This window comes from Anarhichas minor, unplaced genomic scaffold (genome assembly GCF_050575085.1).
Source record: "Anarhichas minor isolate MPS153535 unplaced genomic scaffold, ASM5057508v1 ptg000042l, whole genome shotgun sequence".
Lineage (NCBI taxonomy): Eukaryota > Metazoa > Chordata > Actinopteri > Perciformes > Anarhichadidae > Anarhichas > Anarhichas minor.
The window spans coordinates 11,755,106-11,780,961 of record NW_027466488.1 but is presented as its reverse complement, the minus strand read 5'-3'; the positions used below and the strand labels follow the sequence as shown (position 1 = coordinate 11,780,961).

At 40.5% G+C, this 25,856-nt stretch overlaps 1 protein-coding gene across 1 annotated transcript in view; it reads right to left on the bottom strand.

Moving 5' to 3' along the window:
* adamtsl3 (ADAMTS-like 3) overlaps positions 1-25,856 on the bottom strand; it is a 206,137-nt gene that overhangs the window by 155,592 nt on the left and 24,689 nt on the right. The window contains 1 exon segment of the mRNA XM_076109776.1: positions 21,766-21,876. Within this exon segment, the coding sequence (XP_075965891.1) occupies positions 21,766-21,876 (111 nt within the window).

Sequence of the window (25,856 nt, the reverse complement as noted above, 5' to 3'; positions counted from 1 at the left end):
GTAACCCCGTATCTGTTGGCCTTCAGTAAGTTTGTTCCTGACATTTAATCAGCTGTTTCTCCACCGTGGAAACGAAAAAAACGTTAAGAAGAGACATGAATCTTGCTGTATTTATGTTTATTTAGGCTATGCGTAGGCTGCCTGTGTGCGAGGAGCTAATAAAACTATACAACAGAAAAAATGAATTCCCATACTCGTGTCAAGGGGAATTCCCAAGTGACATCATGGGTAATATTAAGGTGGGGATTCCCTCTGGCTACAAGCAGCACATTTTATATCATTTGTCATTAAAAGCTTGTGCTCTCTAAAGCACGAGTGCACCACCTGAAGTGTCACTACTGTACATCATTCACTGCATGTTGTTAATTGGGGATGTTTTCATGGACAGGACAAGTATAACCTCAAAGAGTAGTACCCCCGCTGTAAGAAGACCAAAGAAGTCTTTATGAGAAAGCAATAAATAGTGAGTATTAGGGCTGTACCAAATAGTTCTTAGCTCCATTTACAACGTTGACATTGTAGTTATTGTTAGTAATAATTTAAAGAAAAATTGCATACAACAGTCCACCTTCATTCTCTCTGTCACTCTCTGCCTTTCTCACACTCTCTCTCTCACACACACACACACACACACACACACACACACACACACACACACACACACACACACACACACACACACACACACACACACACACACACACACACACACACACACACACACACACACACACACACACACACACACACACACACACACAAGCAGCATGGCGCGCCTCGTCTCTGTAATTATCTTAGTCCTCAGTATAAAATTATATTATAATTTCCAAAATTAATGGCATGTTTTTCTAAGTAAATGTGCTGATTCCATCCATATCTGTTGGGATTCATTAACTACCTCATGTTCCAAACGGGACAGATTAGCACCTCACAGGACACTCTTTTCACCTGTTTGTAAATCACACCACACAATCACATCAGACAAAGGGATTGGATAACAGGAATTTGTTTTTCTCGCTTGCCTCTGAGGCTTCCGTAGATATTTCTCTGGTTTGTCGAAGGGGATATTTTTCCACAGTGCAGCCAGTGTTTTTCTCAGGGGCACCTCAGAACAGAGCAGATGTTTGCTAACACGAATGCCTCATCCAAGTTCATCTGCTTGATGTCTAGTCTGCCTATTCCACCTTCATTCAACAACAACAGCCTGTGCCTACTGGTTACAGCCTCCATCACCTTCAGGCACATACTATCCAGTCATTATCCACCAGCTTAATGCTATAATAACTCTCTGTGTGATTAATGGCCGCGGAGAAAAGATGTGACATAATGTGAATAGGAGGCCTTGTGGTTGACTGAGAAAACGTAAACAATTAAGGCCTTCAACTTATCATGCCTTTATATGAAATGTAAGGTAATGGGCAGCATGTGTGTGTGTGTGTGTGTGTGTGTGTGTGTGTGTGTGTGTGTGTGTGTGTGTGTGTGTGAAGTAAGTATTCTTAGATGTATGCATGTCAGGATCATGAAATGTATTTTGCTGCATGTTTCCCTCTGCCATACCTCACTGTGTATTCCAGATGTTCCACAGTGGCTGGCATAGAAGCCCCCGGCTACAGACATTAGTTTGTGTGTGTGTTCCATAGCTGGCAGGTAGAGCAGCAGCTCTGTTTCTCTTTCAGCAGCTTAATAAGCCGATGCAGGCTCAATTCCAAGACAACCACTGGGGAAAGTGTTAAAACCAGATGTCACAGCTGATCACTCTGCTGCTCAATGGGCCACTTATAACATCTGCTTTTTGTCAGGAAAGCATGTGTAGAGAATAAACAATGGATCCAAAAGCATAAATACAAACTAGAATTTGGAAACTGTCACCTCACATTTGTTCACAGCCATGTTTGAGGCTGTAGGAAGGCGTAGGGTTGTTCATCTAAAGTTTAGATTCTAAACTTTGAAAGATGCACAAACTCTGCAGCATTTGAGTATCAAACACCCACCTCCTCAGGACTTGAAGGGTGGCTCTAATAAGTATGGAGGCCTGCTAGGGGTCAGCTTGGATTCACAGCAGACTCTATTAAAACATCCAACATGTCAAACTACTCCTGAAGAATAATCCACTTCTACCTTTTATCAGCTCAGTCTTTTCCAAACTGCTGTTTCGACAATACACTGCTAAAAACTTACCTCTGGTGGAGTTGGGAGCTTGATTTGGAAGCAAAATTGCAGGAGTAGTTTAAAACATTTTTATTATAAGTATGTTTGTTTTTGATGTATCAAAAATACGCACATAATCAAAGTCCGGGGATGTTGGAGTGTATGGATGGGTCAAACAAACACAGGACTTTCACCCAGAAGACCACCTGGTCATCCCTCACTATGTTTCTGCAAACGTGACACCACCCATCCTATTAATATTAAAATTTGTAAAGTATATATATATTTTTTGTGTATTTATTACTATTGTTGATTTTTGTTTTGTTGTTTTTCTTGCCTGACAACCAATTGAAACCCACGTACATGCATACATGAACATCCATATGCACACATACTTACCTGTTTTTTTCTTTCCTTTTTTCTTTTTTTTTGGTTTGTTTTTTTATTATTATTATTTTTTTATTTTTTTCCTTCCATCTCAAAAGGCTCAAGGGCATTCTCACACACACACGCACACATACACACTGACTATATGATGTTTGCTAGCTTTTATCCCACTGTTCTTGTCATCCTCTTGTTGTTATGTCTATGTATTGTCTAATATTGTTTAAAAAAATAAATAAAAATATTGTACTTCACTTTGTAATTGTATTAGCTTCAGTAGGATTAAATACTTTTGATTGTAAACCAGTTTATGGTAGATTTTATTATCGAAGCGACTCTTCTGTAAACAGCAGTGGAGCGTGCTCAGTGGCCTTCCCTCTTGTGAGGAAGAATCATATCCTCCACAAATTTGGCGAGCTAGCCAGGAGACCTTCTCGGCGGGCCAGAAGCTGCGCGGGCTGGAGGACAGCGTTGGCCATCGACACCTTCGGGGCCCACAAACAAAGAGGTCAGCAGAACCTTTTTAATAAAATCTGTATAGTCAGATTATAGGACAATTTAGCGAAGGTGTCGAGAGCTGGCGTTGCTGAGAGCTGGCGCTGCTGGGAGCTGGTGGCCGAGAAGCGGACCAAGAGAGGAAGGCCCCATTAAACTGAGTAACGTATTGATTTACATTGTGAAGCATACTTGCAGACTGAACTACGGGTACTGACAATAAGGGTGAATATTACGAGTGCTGTAATTAAGAGTGAATATTACCACATTGGGATTAAAAAAAGTGGTTGTTTATGAGGCGGACCAGTGACGCATGAGTTGAGCGTCTCTAAGTGGCGGCTTTAAGAGGTTTAATTCATTGTGTTGCTGGGTCAAGTATACTAACTGCTTAAAAGAGTTTGCCTTGTTCGGCGGACTGGAGATACATATTCGGGAGTGTATTTGGAAGGCATTCCATCTAGGCTCGAGTTTCGTATCTTTGGGTCGGATATGCTTACGTCTTACTAGGGCAAAGGCTAACAGAGTTAGCTTCGAAATCCGGTTGTTCCTTGCAGACCCCGGTTCTCGCGGACCTTCTCGCCAGGCCTTTGCCTTGAGTTAATAAAGGAATCATGTGGGTAATTAAGAGGATAAGAGAAGAAAATAGCAGCATTGGTCGAGCTAAGGCGGACTGAGCTAGTGCTAATTCCTTAAACGGTTGAGACAACTCCCGTTAGGGCTAGCATGATCATGCTCGGGTCTAGTAAAACTAAATGGCTTGCTATAAGGGTGAATAAAACAGGAAAATAAGTCCAATAATACGTGTGTTTTGTCTGCGTTCTAGCAGTGTTAAAAATACGTTTAAATGTTGAATAAGACTGCAAATAAACTGTTTGTAGCCACACGGAGCTACATGTTTGCTTCGGTGTTTACTGAAAATTAGTTAAAGAAAGGTGATTGTAAAGAATATAACCGGTGTATTTTTAGAAGGGGACAAAGCACGTTCTAGTGGAAATAAAGTGTGTGATTTTGGTGGCCCGTCTGAGGGAAATAGGCTTTTTTAACAGTCTTGTTTTGTCGTTAGCGTGCTAACTATTAGCGACCGGAAACAGTATTATTTTGAAAATCGTAGAAGAAGAAAAAACAACTCCGCCGCCTAGCGGCCGAGGAGTAATTCCTAGAGAATTACAAAACTAGTGTTTCGAAGGTGTAATTACATTAGTACTACAAAAAGCTGACACTGGTGGCTTAGAGAGGTAAATACGTTTTTTTTGTGTCAACATGGGATTTAAGGGTGAACTAAATTGGGGTTCTTTGAAAAGGGCAATTTTTGCCTACGAATAAATGTGATCAACTTGGAGTGTGCTTGGAGCAGAGAAAAAGGTGAAGCAGGGGTGAGTCACACGCACACACACACAGACATCTAAGAATTGGATTGTAAATTTTTGCATTTTATCCCTACATGTGACAACTTTGTACCCAACTACAGATTAGCGAAGATGTATTCTAACATTTACTGCTGAACCTTGGGTAGTTCTGTTTTGCTTGTTTTTAGTCAAGGTGCATGGTCGAGTGGATCCAGATCTGGGGGGTGGAGCAGTGGATCGCAGTTTTGGACAACGACGCACACACAATACAACACAGAGGGTGAGTTAACTTCGGATTCTTTAGATGACAAACTTGTACATTTAATACACACATTAGAAACTAGACAAACACCACTCACACCCACATAGCACATGTATTTGAATGAGATTGAAGGATTGTAAGGGTGCAATAATTAAGAAATGTAATTTTATCAAGTGTAAAAGGAGCAGACAAAGCTTCAGCTCTCAGGAATTTTCTTCTCTACCCCTCAGGATGGATCTTGTACTCGACGCAGGACCATTCCAACCTCCACCATCTACAGCCCCACCACCTGGACATCTGTGGACTTCAACCGGGGTTGATTGTTACTGTGTTTAGTGAGGCGAGCGTAGGGTGATCAGTTAGGGGTGGATGATGAAAATATACTTGAACTGTTGTTTGCTATTGTTTAGATAGGGAAACTCATCCTCGGTTTGTTTGAGGGGGATTGTGATTTCCAGGGTATTATTGAATCCGCTGTGAACAGCGGATTAGGGGGGAATTGTAGGAAATATAGGTTTAGAAGTGTGCTTTAATTAATTATAATAGAAGTGTTTAATGATTCATAGTTAAGAAATCATAATTAGAAGTGTTTAAGAATTCATAATTAGTCATAATTAGAAGAGTTTAAGAATTCATAATTATAGGAGTGTTTTAGAATTTATAGTTAGTATAATTAGTAGCACCTCTTACAGGTGGAGAATAATATGATAGCAAGTACTTGGAGTTTACCATCTATGCTTGTAAAACGTGTGAAGTTTTTGCCAAAAGTTGCAAATCCTTATCTTTAATATAGTATGTTTAAGAGTAAGGCGTAGGGACAGACAGAGATTTCTAGACAGGCAATTTCAGCGGACGCAGAAGGAGCAGCCCCGTGCCAGGGTCCTAGCTGGCTGACGCGAGGAGGAGCCAGCTGGAGTTAGCCAATAGGAACTAAAATGGACAAGAGGGGAGGGGATTTCAAACTGTGAACGGAAGTGCGGGGAAGAGATTCAGTCTCTTTTCCTCTCGTCTCAACGTGAGGGCAGCTGTGCTTCCAGGCTTCCAGGCTGGGATGAGGGTAAAATGCTTTTCTGCGCAGAATATATATCTATAGATACTGTAATAGTGTACTTCACTTTGTAATTGTATTAGCTTCAGTAATAGTTTAATAGTTAATAGTTACAGATTGAAATATCGATACTTGGCGTCCGTGTATATCGATTTTTTCCCCCCACCCCTAGTGCTCAGCGGCCTTTCCTCGTGTGAGGAAGAATCATATCCTCCACAGTTCTGCTCTCTTTGTCTGTGTCAGGATCCTTTAATATATTGTCAAAGGCAATATATTAATATACAGTATATTGCAATAAGGAATTTGCCGCATACTCAAATAGTATAATGAGGCTGATATTATTCCATTTTTCCTCTTGACAAGACCTAAAAACAAGTATGCGTTAGTCCTTCCAATTCTCCTACTCTGTCTGTACCACTCAGTAGTTTCAGTTTGGAAAAAAATGGCTCATTGATATCCTTTAACAGTTGACCACTGTAGTTTTCAACAAACATTATGAACAAACATGATCCAAACGGGGTAAGTGGCCTCAATTAGGGACTATTTTCAGTGGCGCATTGATACACATTTGGTGTTCTAGTGGGTATATGAGGCAGCAGGACGCTGTACGTGGGATTGAGTCAAAATTAAAACACATACAGTGTTAATGAAGGAATATGTGTTTTAATAGTTTTTGGACAATGACAAGCCCTATGGCACAGAGGAAAAAGATTATTCAGGCTTTGATACACAAACATTACTTGTTGGTAGATACATACAAAATGTTGATTTTGGTCTTTTATTTTTATTTTTTGGAAACAACAAATCCAATACCACCAGACTTATCTTTTAAGTCTGACGAAAACTGACTCGGCAGAATTTTGATCCAATTCTAAAATTTGTTAGAAGCGACCGCCGACCAATTCAGGTTTGAATATAGTTCCATACAGTGTCTACCTCGCATTATGCTTACTGTGTTTACCATCATTGTTTGGCATGATAGCATGTAACTTTAGCTACAGCAGATTAAAATGTTATACGTTTTGAAAATATATGGCAAAATCAAAGTATTGGAGTGAAACTTATATCTGTACCTAATGATAGATGAAAAGTCAGAGGATCAACAAACCCACTGGGTTTGTGTCAATCCAACTTCCATACATAGACACAAGGCTGCATTAAAGTAAAATGGCCACCGGGGCTACAACTTTTTCAGGGGCCAATACCCCCACTCCACCACGCACTCAACTATTGCCACGTTCAGTCTGCAGAAACATCTTCCATGCTTCATTTGAATACAATTATGCATCAACAATCACTCATGACTGCAATTTACCTTTTCAATTTAAAACTATACTGCCAGTACCCTCATTTCTGCAGCTGCTCCTCACCAACAGAGTGAGCCAAATCTAAATTGCAATGAGCCATAACCTCTGTTTGATCTTCCACAGTGTTCTTGAGGGATACAGTGTTTGGACTGAAATAATCTGTAGTTGGTCAGTGTAGCTGTGTGAATCCATCCCCAGCTACAGTAGCAGAGTACCGATGCCCCACAGACTGATTCAGGCCTGCTGCTCACTAGCAGGCCTCTCAGTTCACTCCACACACTACTTGCTTTGTGAATACTGTACTCCTACAGGACTCACATACTAGGGAACAACACACGCAGGGATACATGAACACATTGGTGTGTGTGTGACTCTGTTCGTGTCACGTTACTAATTTCAACCATCAAGCTTCGGAACCCACAGAGTTTCAAGGGCGTTTTTTTCCTCCTGTCACATTTTACTCTCTGTAGTCCTGCACCTCTATGGAAACAGCACAACTATGGCTAGAAGGAGAGAGAACTCTAACATGTATTTTGTGCAGTATAACCCAGTTACAATGCCATAAATCCTAAAAAAAGAACAAAATGGAAGTTTAATTTCTATGATAATTAATTTTACAAAAAATGGAAAACACTGGAATCTATATATCCAACATTATTCCAAGTGTCCACCAATGTGAGAAAAAAGTGTGCTATATATATTGACCGATTAACATTTTATAACCTGTACTTACAGCCTCCCCTGTCCTCTCCTCTCTGCTCTGTGTTCAGCAGAGTTTTTGTCACGTGACTGTTGGTCTCAGGCAAATCCATCATGGCTTCCTGGTTGTGTTGAAGAGCCCAGAATTGAATGTTTTTTGTTTTTTTTTGCAGTATCTAGGTAAAGCAAACGTTTTATTTAAGGGGACATTTTAATGTTTTTGATGAAATATCACAATTTTAAGCCTCGTTTTCGTTGCTTTTTCTGACAGTAGTAGTCACACAATGATGACCATCAGAAAGATCCGGACTATCAAAGATGAAAATCTGACAATAATAAAGCTTTTTACAGCGAGGACAAGACGAGGACAAAACGGTGTTGTTCTGGCAATTGTTTAAAGAAAACATGCTGTTCAAGCAACACTTTTCCATTATTAGGGGGAAAAAAGTACAGTGCATAGCTAATGGCTCTGAAATGCCAACATAATGAGCACAATGAAGGGTCAGAATGGGACACAGGCACAGAGAGAGCTGCTGTTGAACACTCTCATGGCTGTTATGAAGCACATATGGGTAACGATGAAGAGAAATAAAAAGAGAGGAAGGATGAACGTGAGGGCTGCGATTACATCAACAGCACACATGAGATCTGTATATGGGAATGCACCGTGCAAACACTGAGATTCATTCATATTGTTGCTCTGCAGCTTCAGGTTTTTGAAGAAGTGCAGCCATGAATGTTGCATGCGGGATACAGAGTATGCCAGGATGCCAGGAACAGCATGAGGCTACTGATGCACAAACACTGAACATTAGCCAAACCAAGCCACCACAAAGTTAACGAGGTGGAGAAATGTGTTAGCCGGCCCTCGAGCCACGTCATGAGCATGGTTCAAAATGACACCTATGTTTGCCTAACATGTACACAAACTATTTCTATTACAGCTGGGCGCTGTTTTTTGTGATTATATTATCTTTAAAATGATTCTGATGGCATGAAGAAAAATGAGTGTTTGCTTTCTACAAGCTGGTGTCTGCACTCCAAAGATTGCTTGTTGAAGAAAGAAGTGCCACTCTGTAATGTCACTCAAGTGAACTTGTAGTGGAGCCGCAAAACTCATCAGCATTGATGTTGCGATGTGTGCATGTGAGATGGATAGAGGTGAGACAAACACTAATCCATGACTTATACTGAACACAATATGATTTTCAAACCAGACGAGTTTCTAGTCATTCAGTTTCCAATGAGATCTTCATTTAACCAGTAATACCGAGCTCATTTCTGCTGAGCTGGGTTGGTAATGCCTTGAAAATTCCGATCAGCAGCGAACCTTCTTCATTGAATCATTCCCTATTAGAGGAATGAGTGTATGAAAATACCATTATACTTGTGAATATGTTTTCTGCAAGTTGTACATTAAGTAGCGGATGTGTTGTAACAAAGAAAAAATAGGTTTGTCATTCTTGTTAAAGCTCATAAGTGAATAAGCAGCCACGTTGTGCCCACAAGCTAGCTTAAAACGCAGTGCATGCGCCCATGTTATTGATCTCTGAATGATAATGGCGGCAAAGTGATGTTCTTGCCTAAATGTACTTAAAGAACATTTCAAAGAATGAATGATTGACAGACAAGTGAACACAGATGTTTTTATTGTTTCATAAGTGTATTTCAGTGATATAATTCATAAATTGGAGAGTATCATTTCAAATGCTAGTGTATGTCAAATTGCGTAATGAGTCACTGAATGTTGAGTTTTTGATTATTTGTCGTCATGCTGATGTATATTGGTTAAATACATTTCAACTGGTGTAAACTAGCTCATTCAATACAAGTGGCTCTGAGGAGAAGACACGTGTGTGTGTGTGTGTGTGTGTGTGTGTGTGTGAGAACCATTCCTTATTACAGGGTACAACATGTGCAATGGTCAACAGGACGTGTGAAGTAGGCAAATTAACTCAACTCTACGTACTACAGCTCATTTGCTTCTCCAAAAAAAGAGGAAAACTCCCAAAGCTCTCATTTTCCATTTCTAATCCAATGTTTCCCATTAACTACGAACAGTCCAGGTTGGCCCGCCACAGTTTCTTAAGGAACCCGTGTAGATTTTGACTCACACACACACAGACACACACACACACAGAAAAAACAGCGCTGTCCATTATTCTGAACAAAAAGATAATGCTGTTGTTTTTACTATTTTACTATAGATATGTAAAGCTTAAACAAAGGATCAATTAGCAAGAAAAAAAATTGACGATTTGTCGATTTTAGGCAAGACATGACCATTCAGATCATGTCAATTCTTAATTGAGGACACTACCATGGACTCAACATATTGGTCTTAACCCATCCCACATAGCATATCTGACTGTGATCTTAAAGATAATGGCATTATGGGCGAGGGACTATGAGGAAAGTGAGTGAAGCTTGCGCTGATAATTAATAACCCTCCTGCTAATATGAGAATGAACAGCATTAATCACATCACTGAGGCCTAATGAAATGCTATCAGAGTTAAAGGAGCAGTTGTTAATGGGCTTCATCGAATGTCACGTTCCGTCGATATGTGTGCCGCAGAGATCTCTTCAGCAGGCAGATACCGCACTGGATCAGACACCTCAGTGAGACTACACGTCACCACTCACTCTGCTCATGGCTGGTTGCTATGACAGCACAACAAAAATCTCAAGCACATTCACTGAAATCTGAAAATACCTTCTTGTGTGTGTGTATTGGGGGGGGACTGAATACTTATTTGACTTATTTATTTGAACAGTATTTAACCCAGCCTGATGGAAAACCTTTTAAAAATCAGTCGGTGAAAAGAATGAATGGATAGATATATATAATTCAAATATGGTCTCCAGTGTACGACTCCAAACCTTTCATTCAGCCCTCGGTCACATTAACTCTATATAAACCCTCCCTGCTTACATAATATAACTCTATGCTTCACAGCAGCAGGGCCATGCACATGGTGTCCTGATTCCTGCATAGAGGTTTTGAGCGAGTCACGTAACATGTGCGTGTGCTGCCGGTTTGTTTTTTGTGTTTGAGAGCGTGGTGCCACTCGCCTGAAGCGTTGCTGTAAACAATCAGAGAGAACCAACTCTCCAGCCAGAGATCCGTCAAAAATTGCATTAAATCAGCAGTGAGGGAGCATTTTGGATATAAGATGACCAGGGAGTCATGCAAACAGCAGATTAATTAAACAGTGTAACCATCATTGTGTGGAAAAAAGGTTTTGCTGCCGATCGTTGTCGGCCAAAAAGATATGCGGTGTGGAGATAGGCATTGATGCTTTCTAGTTGCTGGTTTGATAATGATACATACAACAAACTTAAATCGACAGGAGGAGAGTTAGTAACGTTAGTGATGTTGACAGCAGCATCTGTTGTTATAATGTACAGAGCAGAGTATGGAGGTTCCATTGAGTTACATTGTGATGTGTTCAAGCTCCAGTTAGAAAAAAACTAGTATTGGAAGAAAGTAAATTATAATGTTGAGTTCATGATGAGTTCAAATTGAATTAGTTGATTATGATAATAAATAGTTTAGTTTATTAGCTATAGGCCTATTAGAAATTAGCTGAAGATGAACCGAGTGAAAACTGTATCATATTAGATAAAATAAATGTTGACAAACTGCATCATTTGAAAATGAAAATTGCATATCGCAAAATCACAAAATCACAATAATATCGAATCGTGACTTAGGTACCGTGGTAAAAGGTATCGTGGGGCCTCTGGTGAGTCCCACCTATAGTATACTGTATATATCAGTGGTGGGCCGTCAGGGCCTTCAAAGCCTTCTCTGCTGGCCTAAACAGAATCACAAAGTTACAGCTATTTTATCATTTAATTATTTTTCATAAATACACTAGATGTATTCTAAATATTTTTTCCATTAGATTATTTTCTCATTGCACAGCTACTGTCTTCCTCAGTTGCTCTGCTTCCAGCACAGCTTGTTTTAAGTAGAGCTTTTATCCAATCAGATTTTGCCCCCAATGTTGTCTCTAGGTTAAAAAAAATCTGCCCGGAGGCCTTCAGAATTACAAGTGAATCCCTTTGCAGTTTAAGTGAATGGGGACGATATTGTTGATTGTCATAGTCTTCAACCAATCAGATTTTTAGTTTGACATGTTGGGCGTATTCTTTGACGTGCCAGAGGCTGCTAGCTGGCCTACAAGTACGTGATTGGTTAGTGGGCTAGCCTGACATGTTGGGCGGTGACAATCCCAAAATCTGCTGCCTCTGTCGAGCGGACATTTTCAGCCCTCGAATGCATTAAAACGTATTCAAGAAATACAACTGGGGAGGCTCGATTGTCTTCACTAGTGTCCATGAATGCAGGACTTCTTACTTGAACTGAACCGCACGGATGTACTGAACAACCGTGAGATTAAACTCTTTATTAACAAAGAAAGGAGGATGGATTTTGTCTTTAAATAGTGAACAGCAGCTTTGGTAAGTGAACTGCTTTTGTTTTTACATCTGCAGTAGCTTTAATATGCTTGTTTATATTATTATTTGTACAACTTGTTATTATGAATATGGATTTTTGTTTGGTTTTATATGATAGGAACCATTGTTACGTCCTATGTTGCGCTGGGGACACATTTAGTCAGTGCACAGCAACAAGAAGACACGTGAAGCGGCAGAAGTCTATATACTCCGCGCAAAGTGTTAAAGTTAAGTTTAAGTTAAAGTGTTCATCTTTGAGGATTCATGTGTTTTCAAGTGGACTCATTTTCCCTCTCGATGTTGACAGACGAATAAATCCGTCACTTACAAGGACTAAGGCGTCGTGTAGTTCCTGGAGGGAGTGATAGGAGTGTTACTACTGCGTTCATTTGTCTATGGTGTCGTTTTTATGATATGGGTAATATTGTTACATCTGATGTGAATAATGTTTGAATGGCCCGTGCTCTTTAGTGTGTGGTGGAATGCTTGTTTTAGCTCCACAGTTTTGCTGAATTGATTTTGACTATATGCATTTTCCGTTGACGCAGCATCCTGTCATGCGCGTATTCATGTATCTGCACTCTGCAGTTAGTGTATTTGTAGGTGTTGAGCTTCATTTTTACATGAAACAAATAATAACACGTAGCTGTGGCGTCATAATGAGGTTATTAGGAGGTTGTTCAACTGTAGTAGGACAGCAGTGAAGGCCCATATAAAATGCACTGCCCGCCACTGGTATATATATAAATGTATATACACACACACATACCTAGAGGGTTGATGCACAGTAGCTTAAGTATCATCATGATATCTATATTTCCTCACACAAATAGTGAGAAGAGTAAGTTTCTCCTGGAACGTTTCTCAAGCACCATCCAACAGGCAGCATGCACAAGATATACGTATGCAGACATACAGTATCACAAACACTCTGGTATCCAAAAGGCTGGATAGGAACTCAAGTGTGTGCAGTTATAATCTCATCATCATAAATCAACCTGTTTGAATCAGACATGTTTGATTCAATTTCTTCAATCCTCATCCTGATTCATGCAACCAATCGCTTCTTCAATTTCCAGTTTTCCAGCTCTACAATTTCCCATAAGGCGTCACTAATCCACTTTATTTCTAGCCTTTGGACCTTCAATGTTGTTAATAGACCTGTCTGTTGCACCTAATGCACCATGCTAAACGTTTCCCAGACTTTTCCCTCTGGTCATAGGAGGACTGATTGAGTCTCAATAAATTGGCAGCAGCTTTGTCAGCTGTCAGTTCATTATAATGTGATCGGAGTCATTTTACAGTACATTCGTAGAGCTAGGCTTGTATTGGTAGGTATGTTTATTTTTTTCAATTTCCCATCTAATGTCTTCATTTCAAGTTATGTTATCTTTTTCTTGGGACAAGTAAAACTTGTCTTAGGCCTTAAAGCCGTAAAGCCTTCCGTATTCTGCTAGCAGTTGTTTGGAAAGCATTACATTTCAAACAAGTCAAATTGTTTATCTAAATGAATCTATGAACGTGGGGTCTATGAGCCATCCCAGTTGAAAGCACCACTTTGGTGGATTATTCTCAATTGAAGTATCTTTACAAATCAAGGTTATATGTACTGCTATGATGACATTTATCAATTTTGGAAAGAAATAATGCTGAAACTAAAAAGTAAACTATACGCGAGTGAGTTTTGTAAGTACAGGAATAACAGGAGTATTCTCGTGCGTTTTGTTTTCCATGTCTCCATCGTCCAACGTCGCCAGCTGTTAGGTATGACCCAGGGAAATTTGTAATGGTCAGAAAAACGTTGTTATACAATCTGTATTTTATGAAGATGTTCGTTTACTAGAAGGTTCATGTGTTTTTTTGGGGTAAAGAGACGAGATATGGCAGAGTTAGTCTAAAAGAAAACTTAGACTGCGCCACTAGGGCAATATTTGGGATTCGAAGCCGAAGAAGAAGAGCGAGAGTGGCTGCTAAGTCAAGAGCGACACCTTGTGGTAAAAGTCCAGTGTCTGGCTTAATATCGAACCACTTCGACATTTTTTTACAAACTAATCATAGATAATTGATAATAAAAAGTCTAGTCTCGGCCCTACTAGGCTACCACTATTTACACTTTAAGAAGACAATCAGAGTAGGCTGAGGCCGACTTAAACCAATAAATGGGCCAAGGCAAAAATGACCAGTGGGTCTGAATTAGTTTTGATTATTCTATAACACACTGATTATGATTATTGAAGAATATCCCCTGTGTAAGAATAATATCTCTTGAAATATGAAATTTATTAAACAGCATGTTGACAGGATCCAACTGAAGCAACTTTAACATTTGAGTGCTTTTGTCATGCACAACATTTGATGCACATTTATAAACTAATTTGCAAGTAATTCAATTACTAAAATGACCACACAGAGAATGTGCAGCCTTTGGGACCCCTGGGGGTTTGGGCCGGTGGTTGCTATTTCAGCCGGTGGAGGAGCTTACTAGCACTACATCCAGCTCCGCTACCCCAATGGAAAGCATTTTGACCGGCAGCTTGAGAAAGCAGGAATAGGCGGAGTTAGGTGGCCATGTGCACCTGGCGGAGATCCGATCAACATGTGAGCCAGAACACCTCCAGGTGTGGTCTGACTGAGTAAATTGTATTAATATTGTCAATGCATCCAGCATGCTTTGACACCTGCGTCAAGAGGTGGTTTTCTGTATCCAACAACAACATCCAGCTACAGAGCACACGTTAATACCAGTCGTATATGAGGTCGCATTCCTACAGTAAAAGCTGTAGAAAAAAGGGAGGCTGTAAACTGAGGTAAGGCAGAGCAGCTGTTAAAAGCAGGAAATGACATTGTCAGGGGAACAAGAACTGGCTGTTAACAACCTTTGCTAGAGAGTCAGCAGTGGCCAGCATTACTTACTCATGCTGTCATACAGCATTCTTCCTGCCTCCACAGAAAATGATTGCCCTTTCAGTGATCTGTTGATTGTGTTGTTTGAACGGTATCAAGCAGTTAAAAAGGTAACCTTGGCTCTGTTGCCCATGTCTTAGCCATATATTCTTCATTCAGCTCAGAAACAAAATCACAAACGGTTTATTGCCAAGTACGTTTGCACAGACAAGGAATTTGGCTTGGTGATTGGTGTGTGACAATACTCCTATACTGCTAGAGTCAAAACGAAGCCTCCTACAAAATACTTCAGGGGCGATGCGTTGCCTCTGCTTACTGCCAGCCTGTGTGCACGTGTGTGTATTTAATCAGGAAGTGATGAGAAAATGTACATACATTTGTGTCTGCTAAAAATATTTTTATATGGGTGTTATCACAGCTTAGTGCGTTCTGTTGTCCAGATACATTTGGCATAAGTTACATTTCATCACACTGGCTGCTCTCAGTTTCTCCTTTTCCAAAAAATACATACAGTTCTCACTCTGATTGATTCAGCCTCTTCTACTTTGCTTTTCTCCAATCAATGTTAAACTACTTTCAATGACATTCAAGACTTCCTGCAAAGTCTTTCGCATTAAAAGCCCTTAAGTAGCTCAAGAGGCACTTTTGCTTTAATGCAGGCTTTTTGTGTGAGACATCTGCAGGACATTTTGTTCACAGTAGTGTAATTGTACATTATGATGAATATACCAGGAGAACCACTGCAGTGCAGGTCATTATCCACAAGTGGTTACCTGGTCTTTATTAGGTACTTTATTTGTTAATCTAGTACAGTATGTGAGCAATTGTGTGCTAGTAGCTAAATAAGCCATTAAAATAGTACTTTTTACCTTATTTGAATTCTGGCTTTTATTTTAGACTTCACAGTATTTTCAACAAACACATCCAACCCCGGTGTCCCGTCTAGTGCTCACAGGGCAGTGAGCTAAATAGTGGACCAGTGGCTTTGCTCTGAGGAAGGGGCTGACGATAAGCTAAGGACGCTATCAGTAACTGGAACCAGAGGTTATGGTCAATATGGTAAAATTGTATTACCATTTTTTACGGAAAAAATAACAACCTAAGCCGAGGTTACTACTTCTTTTACCTAAAGAATATCTTGTTTAGTTGCAGTCAAATACTTTGACAGTAGGCTGGAACATAAATCATTCTTCTCTACAATATTTCATTACTTAGAACTGTACCATATGAAATATGCAACATTTTTATTGATTTTCATATATAGTTAATTTATAATATGCAAAATGTCTTAATAAACTATTTCAATGCTCCTTTAAAAGGAAGTATTCTTTATATTTTGACAAAGTTCTGTTCCTCCTCTGATATGTTGAAGATTCCTCAGTTGTTTAGTTTAAAGCTACAGTGTGCAGGATTTAGTGGCATCTATCGGTAAGGTTGCAGATTGCAACCAACTGAATACCCCTCCGCTCACCCATCCCTCTCCAAGCGTGTAGAGAACCTGTGGTGGCCTCTCTGTAGAGCCAGTGTTTGGTTTGTCTGTTCTGGGCTACTGTAGCTTGTTTCGGCCACAAGAGGCTGAAGTGCACCACTAACCCATGTTCTAGATAGGAATAAAAACATTAATCTTTTCTTCCAGGTGAGTTTTAACTTACATAACTTACTAACACACAACATCTGTACCTGGTGTTTAGAGTGCATGAAAAAATTAACTAGCACTAGCTGGTAACTTAGCTTTTTCTATGTTAACGGCACAGAGGGACCTCGCTTATCCAAAGAAAATAAATCCCAAACTCGAGGCTTCAAAAAGGTAGCAACAAAACAGTGGGTGACATCAAATTGCACTATATATACATGTTGTTGTCCGTGTTGGCCCATTCACCAACCAGTGTATTTTTGTCATGCATCATACCTTCCATGTTCATCAAAATGTGATGCAGTGCACCAATGCCGTGTGCATCTGATGAACAAATGGAAGGACAGATTACATGTGCAGCAGTATCCAGGTTCTTCAGATCACTACATGATTCTAACAATATCCTGTGGAGTTGCATCCTGAAACTTGAACAAGGTGTTCCTTGTTTCTATTGAAGTACCAGAATATTCAGGTTACTCAAAACCAGAATAGGGCCCGATCCAGGTCCATGTGATGTTTACATACAAAATACAAAACCAAGATTCTAGTGAGCATGTACAGTAAACACACTCAATAACTTCCACTAATAGGAGGTAAGGCGGATCTTATGCAACAACAAATGTTCCACTAAAGACAAATGGAGGTACCCAGAGATCTCCTGTATGTAACTGAATCCCTGTTAGCTAAGCCATTACACTCCAATGACATACACTTAGATAACATGGGTCACATGAAGCTGGAAGGACTAGAAGAGCCCTCCTAAATGTTTCAAAAGAGTTCATCTCTTCTGAAAAGTCAAGCGGTGAAAGACAGACGTTTATAGAGTTCATTCCTTTCTGAATTCAAGAGCCCTATAGAAAGGAGTGCTTAATGCACCGGGCTCTGTGCGGATACAGCTCAAGAAGCACAATGTCATCCTCAACCTTTGTGCAGCCTCGATGCAAGGCTCTGGCAGACAGCAGAAACAACAACATTGACCACTGCAGATGGCCAGAGGACTCCAGGCAACTCATCCCAAGTATAATCTCTCCAAACAGCGCTCCTGTGTTTCATTAGGGATCATTTGTATATTTGTCCAAAACACAATGTACTCTCTTCACCCGATTTATGTGGCTGTGTGTCCTTATTAACGGCACTCAAATGCCAGATGAATCACTTTACTGCTCTGCGCTGCTTTATTGAATAAAAAATGCCCATATTAAAGAAGTTACAAGGAGAAGAATGGGTGCAGTGTGTGTGTCTAAGTGTGTCTGGGGCTAAAATCAATTCCCTTTGACACAGCATAGAGGTTAATTTTTAGTGTTGCATATAAAGTAGAGAAATGCTCTCAGAGCTATTTGGCTTTTTGAAGCAGAGAGTAGAAAATTACCTCCTCATCAAAGCGCACAGAACTTTACAGGAATGCATTATGAGACCAAAATGACTTACAGTGCCAACACTTACAATACTTCTAAAAAAAAAAAAAAAACTCAGTTTCCCCAGCAAGCTGAGCAACCGGTATGAAAGACTTTGTGATCAACCTTTTAAATCGTTTTTTCTTTTAAAATGCTAGCTCTGTGCTAATGTGTGAGGGTAATATTACAAGAGTGCATCAGAGAATGTAAGCATTCACTGACAAATAATTAGTAACAGCTCTGACTCAAGCAATTCTAGTCTCATTTGAAACTCCACGTTTGAAAAGATTGAAAAGATGCAGCGTGTAACAATTTTTGAACACTGAACCCCAAACTTCAAGCTCCAGCACCAGGTCTGTATAAATCATAGCTAGGAAGAACCCACCAATTACAGGGCGCTATAGGCCGCAAAGTTCGACAATAATTGGAAAAAATATCATCATTTTATCTATGTCGACTGATTTCCACAACCATGACAACATGAGGAAAATGGTTTGGCACGCATGTGAACCGCAGATTAGTTAAACAGTTTAACCATCATAGTGTGAAATACAGTTTTAGTAACGATCGTTATCGGCCGATATTCAGTAAAAAAATGCGATAAGGTGATCTGTATTCAGGCTTTCTAGTCGCTGATCCAATATAGTTACAATGTGAACAACAATTACTTGTTTAAATTGGCAGATGGAGAGCTGGTTATGCTGGCAGCACCGCTGACGGCTAACATACGGAGCTTCCATTCATTTACATTGTGATGTGTTCAAGCTCTGTTCAGTGAAAATGAGTATTGGGTGAAGGTAAATCATGAAGTTAAAGTGATGTGTTCAAATGTAATATTGTACAATGTAGATTCTGGACATTTGAATAAATCCAGTTGTTTGAAGACGTTTCACAGCAATAAAAAAAATAATTAAAGCTGCGAGCAGCGATGAACGGGCCCTCGCATCCTCCATCGCGTCGGGGGTGCTGGCGGGACTCCGGCCTGCGCGTCCGCGACCGTCGGACAGCGCGTCCGCGAGTGAGATGTTTTTAATCCCGCGTGGACCGCCTGATGCTGGAAATGATGCTTTGCAAATAGTCTGATGCTTCCTGTATCCGCTGCCTAGCGCTACAGAACACGTACATTATGTAGCTCTATATCAAGTGTAAACCACATTGTGTAAAAGTCACGTAAATCGGATGGTGTTTGTCAAAAAACGCTGATTTCCTTTCGCCAGCAGGTGGCGCTGTGAGTATTAGGGAAAATTAGCTTGTAGACATCCTCAGGCCATGAGTGTTATCAAGCATGAGAAGTTTGGGACCGTTTGGAACAAGTCCAGCTGAGTTACATCAGACATTTCCTTTAGCCAGTAGGCTTTGCGGGTTTACTGTAGCGCCCCCTAGTGGTCGAATGAAAAATTATTATCAGGGTATGTTACTGGATGCGATGTGCACATATACTGAATATTTTGGGAATTTAGAACAAATGGTTGAGAAGTTATGTGTATTGATATTATGCCACGCCCCTAAGAAGTGTATTGGTCCATATCTTGTAAACGCAAAGAGATATCAAAAAGCTTTTGATAACTTTTGATGATCTAGATCCAATTATGATCCACAGCAAATGTCGTAGAAATCGGACCCAGCATGTAGGAGGAGTTCGCAAAGATGTGTTTTTTCACTAAATTCAAAATGGCTGACTTCCGGTTGGGTTTAGAGCTTAGAGCTCCGGGTGCTTTTTTGTAAGTCTACATGTGATACATCTGTTTACCAAATGATATACATCTAACATTTTATATATCTAGGTGAAACGTACTGCGAAAAAGTGTGAAAGAGGATCTCTAAAAATATCTTTGCTCCCTTTTTTCTTTTGTGCGGATCCACACTGTGATTTGTGACGATCTGAACCGTGGGTTTTATGGTCCGTTGCTCCTCTAGTCAACTGACAGAATGAATCAAAAGAACCCCTAAGATCCTCTTTGGATTAGGATGCACAGGAATGAAACTGTATTCCTCGTCTTTTTCTTTTTTTTTTGCTATGGATGCACGGAGCGCCACCTGTCTCGCTAATCTGCTGGCTGCTGTTCTACGTGTGCATGAAGCAGAATGCAGGACCGACAGTGAACAAGAGAGAAATGTGAGAGAGCGTTATTTACCATCCTGGTGGGAAAAACACAAAAAAGCAGCACTGCTGACACTTCAAATGTGCTACCTGCAGTGCGCTGCCAACGAGTAACAACTGGAGCATGCATCATTTAGCACATCCAGCTCATACAGCCTGAGGTAGTGAAGAACAGGGAGATCAGAGAGCCAACCTGTTACTCGACCAACCTGTAGCTTCTAATCCAGTCTGCTGCACTGAGGCGACACCATCTGCTGCTCATACCAGCAATAAACGCCTACAGCAGTATGTTAGTGCAGTCTGTTTGCTTCTGTACACACTATACTGGACCATTATTTCGACATGACGTTAATGCTCCTTTAAAACCTTAAAGGGACATTCCGTAATCCAAATGGCTCTCCCCACCACAGAAATGAAATCAAGTGTTTAAACACAAGAGACACTGGACAGCTGGACACAATAACTTATTTCATCAATTAATCATTTCTGGTGGGTGCTCAGGACAGCATGTCGTATTTTGAGATGTGTGGCTTGAGTTTGATGAATCAAGAATCGATTCTGAATCCAAGCAGGAATCCAAAGATTCCCACCCTCACAAGATGCAACATGATATCAAGCAAAAACTGAAATTTGAGAAAACTGAAAATAATGAACTGATTTGGCGCTTAGAGACTTTTTTAAGATCTTATCGGACACAAATTCCACAAATTCTGATGTTACAAAGAGTGATGCTGGGTTGTTTGTGCTACTCAGCTAAATCTACTCATTTGTACTGTAATGATTGTGTATGTGTAGAATATATATATCTGGCATCTTTGGAACCCATTTCCATTCGCAATTTTGTCAACTGCACACTGACAATCTTTACAATTCTAATATGTCAGAAGTACAAGTGTCAAACACAGACACATCCTCTTGCTGGGGACTGAGTTAGCATTTTGCCCACTGGCAACTACGGTAAACCTTTCTTACTGTAGAATGAGGAACATTTCAAACACTTCAGTATTACACTGAACAAACACTTCCCCAGAAGGCAACATGTCACAACAAGCTATGAAACTGAAAAACTGTGTAATTACTATTTTATAAACTTTGTATTATGTTTTAATCATATTATATTAATTTTTATTCATGAAAGCCCACCAATTGCCCGTGTACAAAATGTGTTTAAAAATAAAGGTGCTATTGTTATAATGTTAACTTACTTCTCAAATAGTTTCATCCTGTTTTGCCTTTTGCTAATAAAGGCTGTTTAAAAGCAGCGGGGATAAGCAGTCGGTTAGCAGTTTGGTGAAACATCTGGGTGATGCCGTCAATGTGAATGTGTGTTCGCGTGTTTGATGCGTTTCCATTCACATACACTACGAAGCGAAGACAACATCCACCCACTCCCTCTCCGTTGCTGTTATAGCTGACCAGGAACCTGTTATAGGACACTCTACAACCCATTGTAGACGGAGCTCTGCCCCCCCATGATAACATGAACCGTAGGTGAAAAAACACATTCAAGTTCAAATATGAGCATCAGGTTTTGCTCACCCAGACTGGCCCAGCCACAGTGAAGAGTGTGGGACTGACCTGGTCGTCATACTTGTAGGTTAGAAGCTGATCTTCTGTAGCATCCTCCATGAAGCTGCCCTGTGGTGAGAGGGCGAACTCTGGCAGGAACACTGCTCTCTGGGGCTGACTCTGTGCACACTGACACCACACACACACACACACACACACACACATACAAAAAAAACTGTCAACAGCCCTCTATTTTTGCCATGTCTATAGAAATAAAATGTTCTATAAATTAGGCATGAAATGAGATATGAACAAACCTTTCAGTGAAAACCTTCAGAATTTTGAGAAAATGTTAAAGATATGTATGGTAGAAGTTTTTACATTTATTGTAAATATTGTAAAAAAAACATACATATCCTCATGAAACTTCCCCAGTTATGTTTAAATATGCAAATGAGTCAGTATCTAAAGCTAGCTTTTTGGTGAATTAAGGATAAATCTACAGACGCGAATAGACAAAAACGTAAAATACGCACCTTAATGTGTACTTACTCGTCTGAAAGAGCTCATGCAATGGAAGCTAAATAGTCAAAATCGGTTTCTTCCCTTAAAAGTCAGATCGTCATCACGTGCCAATTCTACACACACACACACACAGTTGATACACAGTTGAGTCATCCAGTTGGACCCTTTGCTGCTGTATAAAGGGTCATACATCTGATCTCAGTCACTCCTGGGTTCATTGAGCTTAAGTGAGCTTAAATCTGGACCTCGCTGGTGTTTTCTAAACAGAGGGTGTGAAATCATCTCCCCAAACAGGCCGGGATCCCCTTCCCTCCCAGACCCTCCACCTTCTCAACTCACAGGAGGCAAAAGCTGTGCTGCGATAGACCGAACCCTCTGCTGACTCTTTATAAATTCTGCTCCGCTTGAATATTTTCTATTAATTTCACTGCGATTTATACACAAAGGTCGGAAGCCTGTGCGACTCACACTGGATTTTTAGATGATTCAAAGGCAGGGAGGGGACTGAGCAAAGGGACTGAGACTGAACTGGGCGCCGGAGACAGGATAGGAATAACTGGCATCTGGCATTTAGAGGAGTCCCCAGAGAGAGAGACTGTGTGAGTGTGTATGTGAGAGCCACTTGAATTGTGTACGAGACAGATGATCTGCCATTAAGATTAGCAGAAGTGGTGTCTCCTGCATGCTTTTAGAGCCACTTAGAGACAGACACAGCAGAAGTGCCACTGGTATGCGTTTCCCTGAGGAGTGTCTGAGGCTGGCTCCCTTTCATCCCTTAGTAACCTCTTCTCTTTCTCTCTCTCTTAAATGACCAATAAGTACAGGTCGCTACCAAGATGTTTCGCCGGTTTGAGAGTTGTCCGTGTCTCATCTTAACCCTTTCATAGTGTGTAATCAGTTCATGAAATGTAATAGTAACATTTTGGTTGCCTAAAAATGTCAGTTTGGTTGCACTTTAGTCCAAAAAATCCAAGATGGCGAGAGCCTGGCCCAATGCCAAAGTCCCCCCTAAAGCTTTTAACCCTGAACCCTCAGGGACTTATCTGATGTCACCTGGTACAACATGGTTAAAACATGGTTGTGAGTTTTACGTCGCAGGCTTCCACAGGTGAACCCGTGTTTAAAGTCACATTGCTATGAATTGTGGGTAATTCCCTAAGAAAAAGTCTGCAGAAAAGCATACTTATGGAAAATGTTCATATAGGGCACAAAACGTCTGCGAGAGGGCCCTCAAACACTCAATGATGTTACAGTGGGACAGAACTAAACCCTCACAGACTCTGCTGGTTTGTTTGACCCGTCCATCCACCCCGGACCTCCTCCCTACGCGCAAATTGTTGCTTAAACACTACGTCACTTGACTCCCTCTTTTGCTCCCGTCACAATTATTACAGTCACTAGAGGTTGCCGTTGTCGTCTGTTGCTCACATCTGTGATCAACTACATGAATAGATGAAAATGGCAGGTGTAGCAGTCTCCTTTGAACTCCATTCTGAAGCTGAGGTGTGCACTGGTAAAGTATCACAAGTAGAGCATCTTCAATAAGTCTTTCCCTCAGCCGCATGCTTTGTAGAGGCTTCAAATACGCTCTCTCTCTCTCTCTCTCTCTCTCTCTCCTACTCCCTTACCAAAACAAATGTCTGCTGGATGAAAAAAAGGAGAAAGCTTCAGACCAGCTTATCAGTTAACCTCATGCTGGGACTGTTTTAGTTTTAAATTAAGGTTTCCAAGGTCAAGAATCAACTTTCAAACTCAAAACACAAAACCTATATGGATGGGGTTCGGGTTTTGGATATTGGTTAGGGTTAGGGGAAAGACAATGGTTTGGGGCAGCTATTGTCAACCACGTGGTCAGGGTCCACTACTGGAACTCATAGCTCTATCTAGTGGGCCTCGGTCTGGTGCACTCGTCATCTTTATGTGCTAGGCATAGCCTAACGCAGTGCATGGTGCTCCTCGGAACCCACGATACCCACGATATCAATGTAACTGTCTAGTTCCACAATCCCAAAGTCCAAAAAGATAGATGAAATCATTTCCAAATGTTTTTATCTAACATATTGCTATAATCCATAATTGTTGGCATTTAGCCTTTCAAAAACCACATTTCTGCCCACGGTCAAAGAATTGTTTGCTTTCCATCGCACACATAAGAAGGCCCGTTCGATCGGCAATCTAACAGTACCATAAATTATACAACTACAATAACAGAAAAATCACGTTTTTCAAATTTTTTGAGGGTGATGACAACATCAAATATGACGACAGGCATTTGAAGCCACATTCGAAAACATTGACATTTGGTTGAGCCCTACAATGTATTGATCTCAGCATGTCCTCATTTAAATGGTGCCTACTGCCTACATTGTGGCCACTTATGGGTATTGCAACATATGTGTCTCCAGTCCAAAGATATTTATAAACGTATATATCTGTGTCTCTCCCTTCAGCTTTTTATGGATGATAATTTTGTATTTCATTGTTTTTCTCCTTTCATTAGGGGTATTTCAAAATTGCCAAACATACTTCCAACGCTAAATTGGCAAAGATATTCCCCAATAGACATGACGCCTGTAATCAGGGATGTCATGATATGACATTTTGATATCATTATTATTGTCAGAGAAAATATCACGGTTTCACAGTTTTCACAATTATTAATCAGAATTTTCCATTCTAGCTTATGAAGTATTTATCATCATCTCAAAGTCCGTGAGAGTGGAGATTGGGATTGGGCCTTTCACTTCCTGCCACCTGTGATCAACCCACCGCAACCAACGAACAACCAGTATTACCTGTATGCTTGAATCCTACTTCCTCTTACCACATACAGTCTTCAATTTAAAACAAATAAACCATTCATCTCGTCATCTGTCCTTTTTAAACTTATTTATTACACCGTAACTTTTTTAATCCACTTACAAACCACACTTACATCTTAATCTTCATATGAAAATGCTTCTTCTTTTTTTTAACCATACTTAAAACAAAACCTAGTGTTTGTCTTATTAATCAAGTCACATATTATCTTAACATTTTTATTACAGCGTATGGTACTTTTTAACCGGGTTACACTCAAACTGTGGCTTTTTATGTTTTGCAACTCTCTTTGGTGCAGTATCCTGGGAACAATATCTCTTATTTCCTACAAATGATTTCAATAGCTGATGACTTGCACTTTGTGTGAGAGAATTTGTTCTGTTACTCTGACAGCAGTTTGTTCTGCAACACAGGTCTAATCAAGGTCAGTATGAGTGGGTTGGAACTGAAAATACAATGTCTGAAAGGCGCATGCTTTGTCATTCCAATAGAGGACTGTGTCCATACAAGGCCACACACACAGCGACAGTAAGTCAGGTTGCCTTGCCGTGAAGTTACTGAGTCATAGCCGTACAGCGCTGCCTGGAGTAGTTCCCCTAATTGAGTTTACACATCAGTGGAAGGACAGTGTCAGGACAGCTGTCATCCTGCCAGCTCCCTGCAGTGGCTGGTTCACACTGGATCACTGGCTTACTTCAAGGGAGCCAATACTGGGATAATAATACAAGGAGGGCAACCCCCATCCCAGGGGACAACATACTGTACCGGAGGAGGCAGCTGTTAAATAGTGTGGAAGGGACTACTTGCTAAAGTCG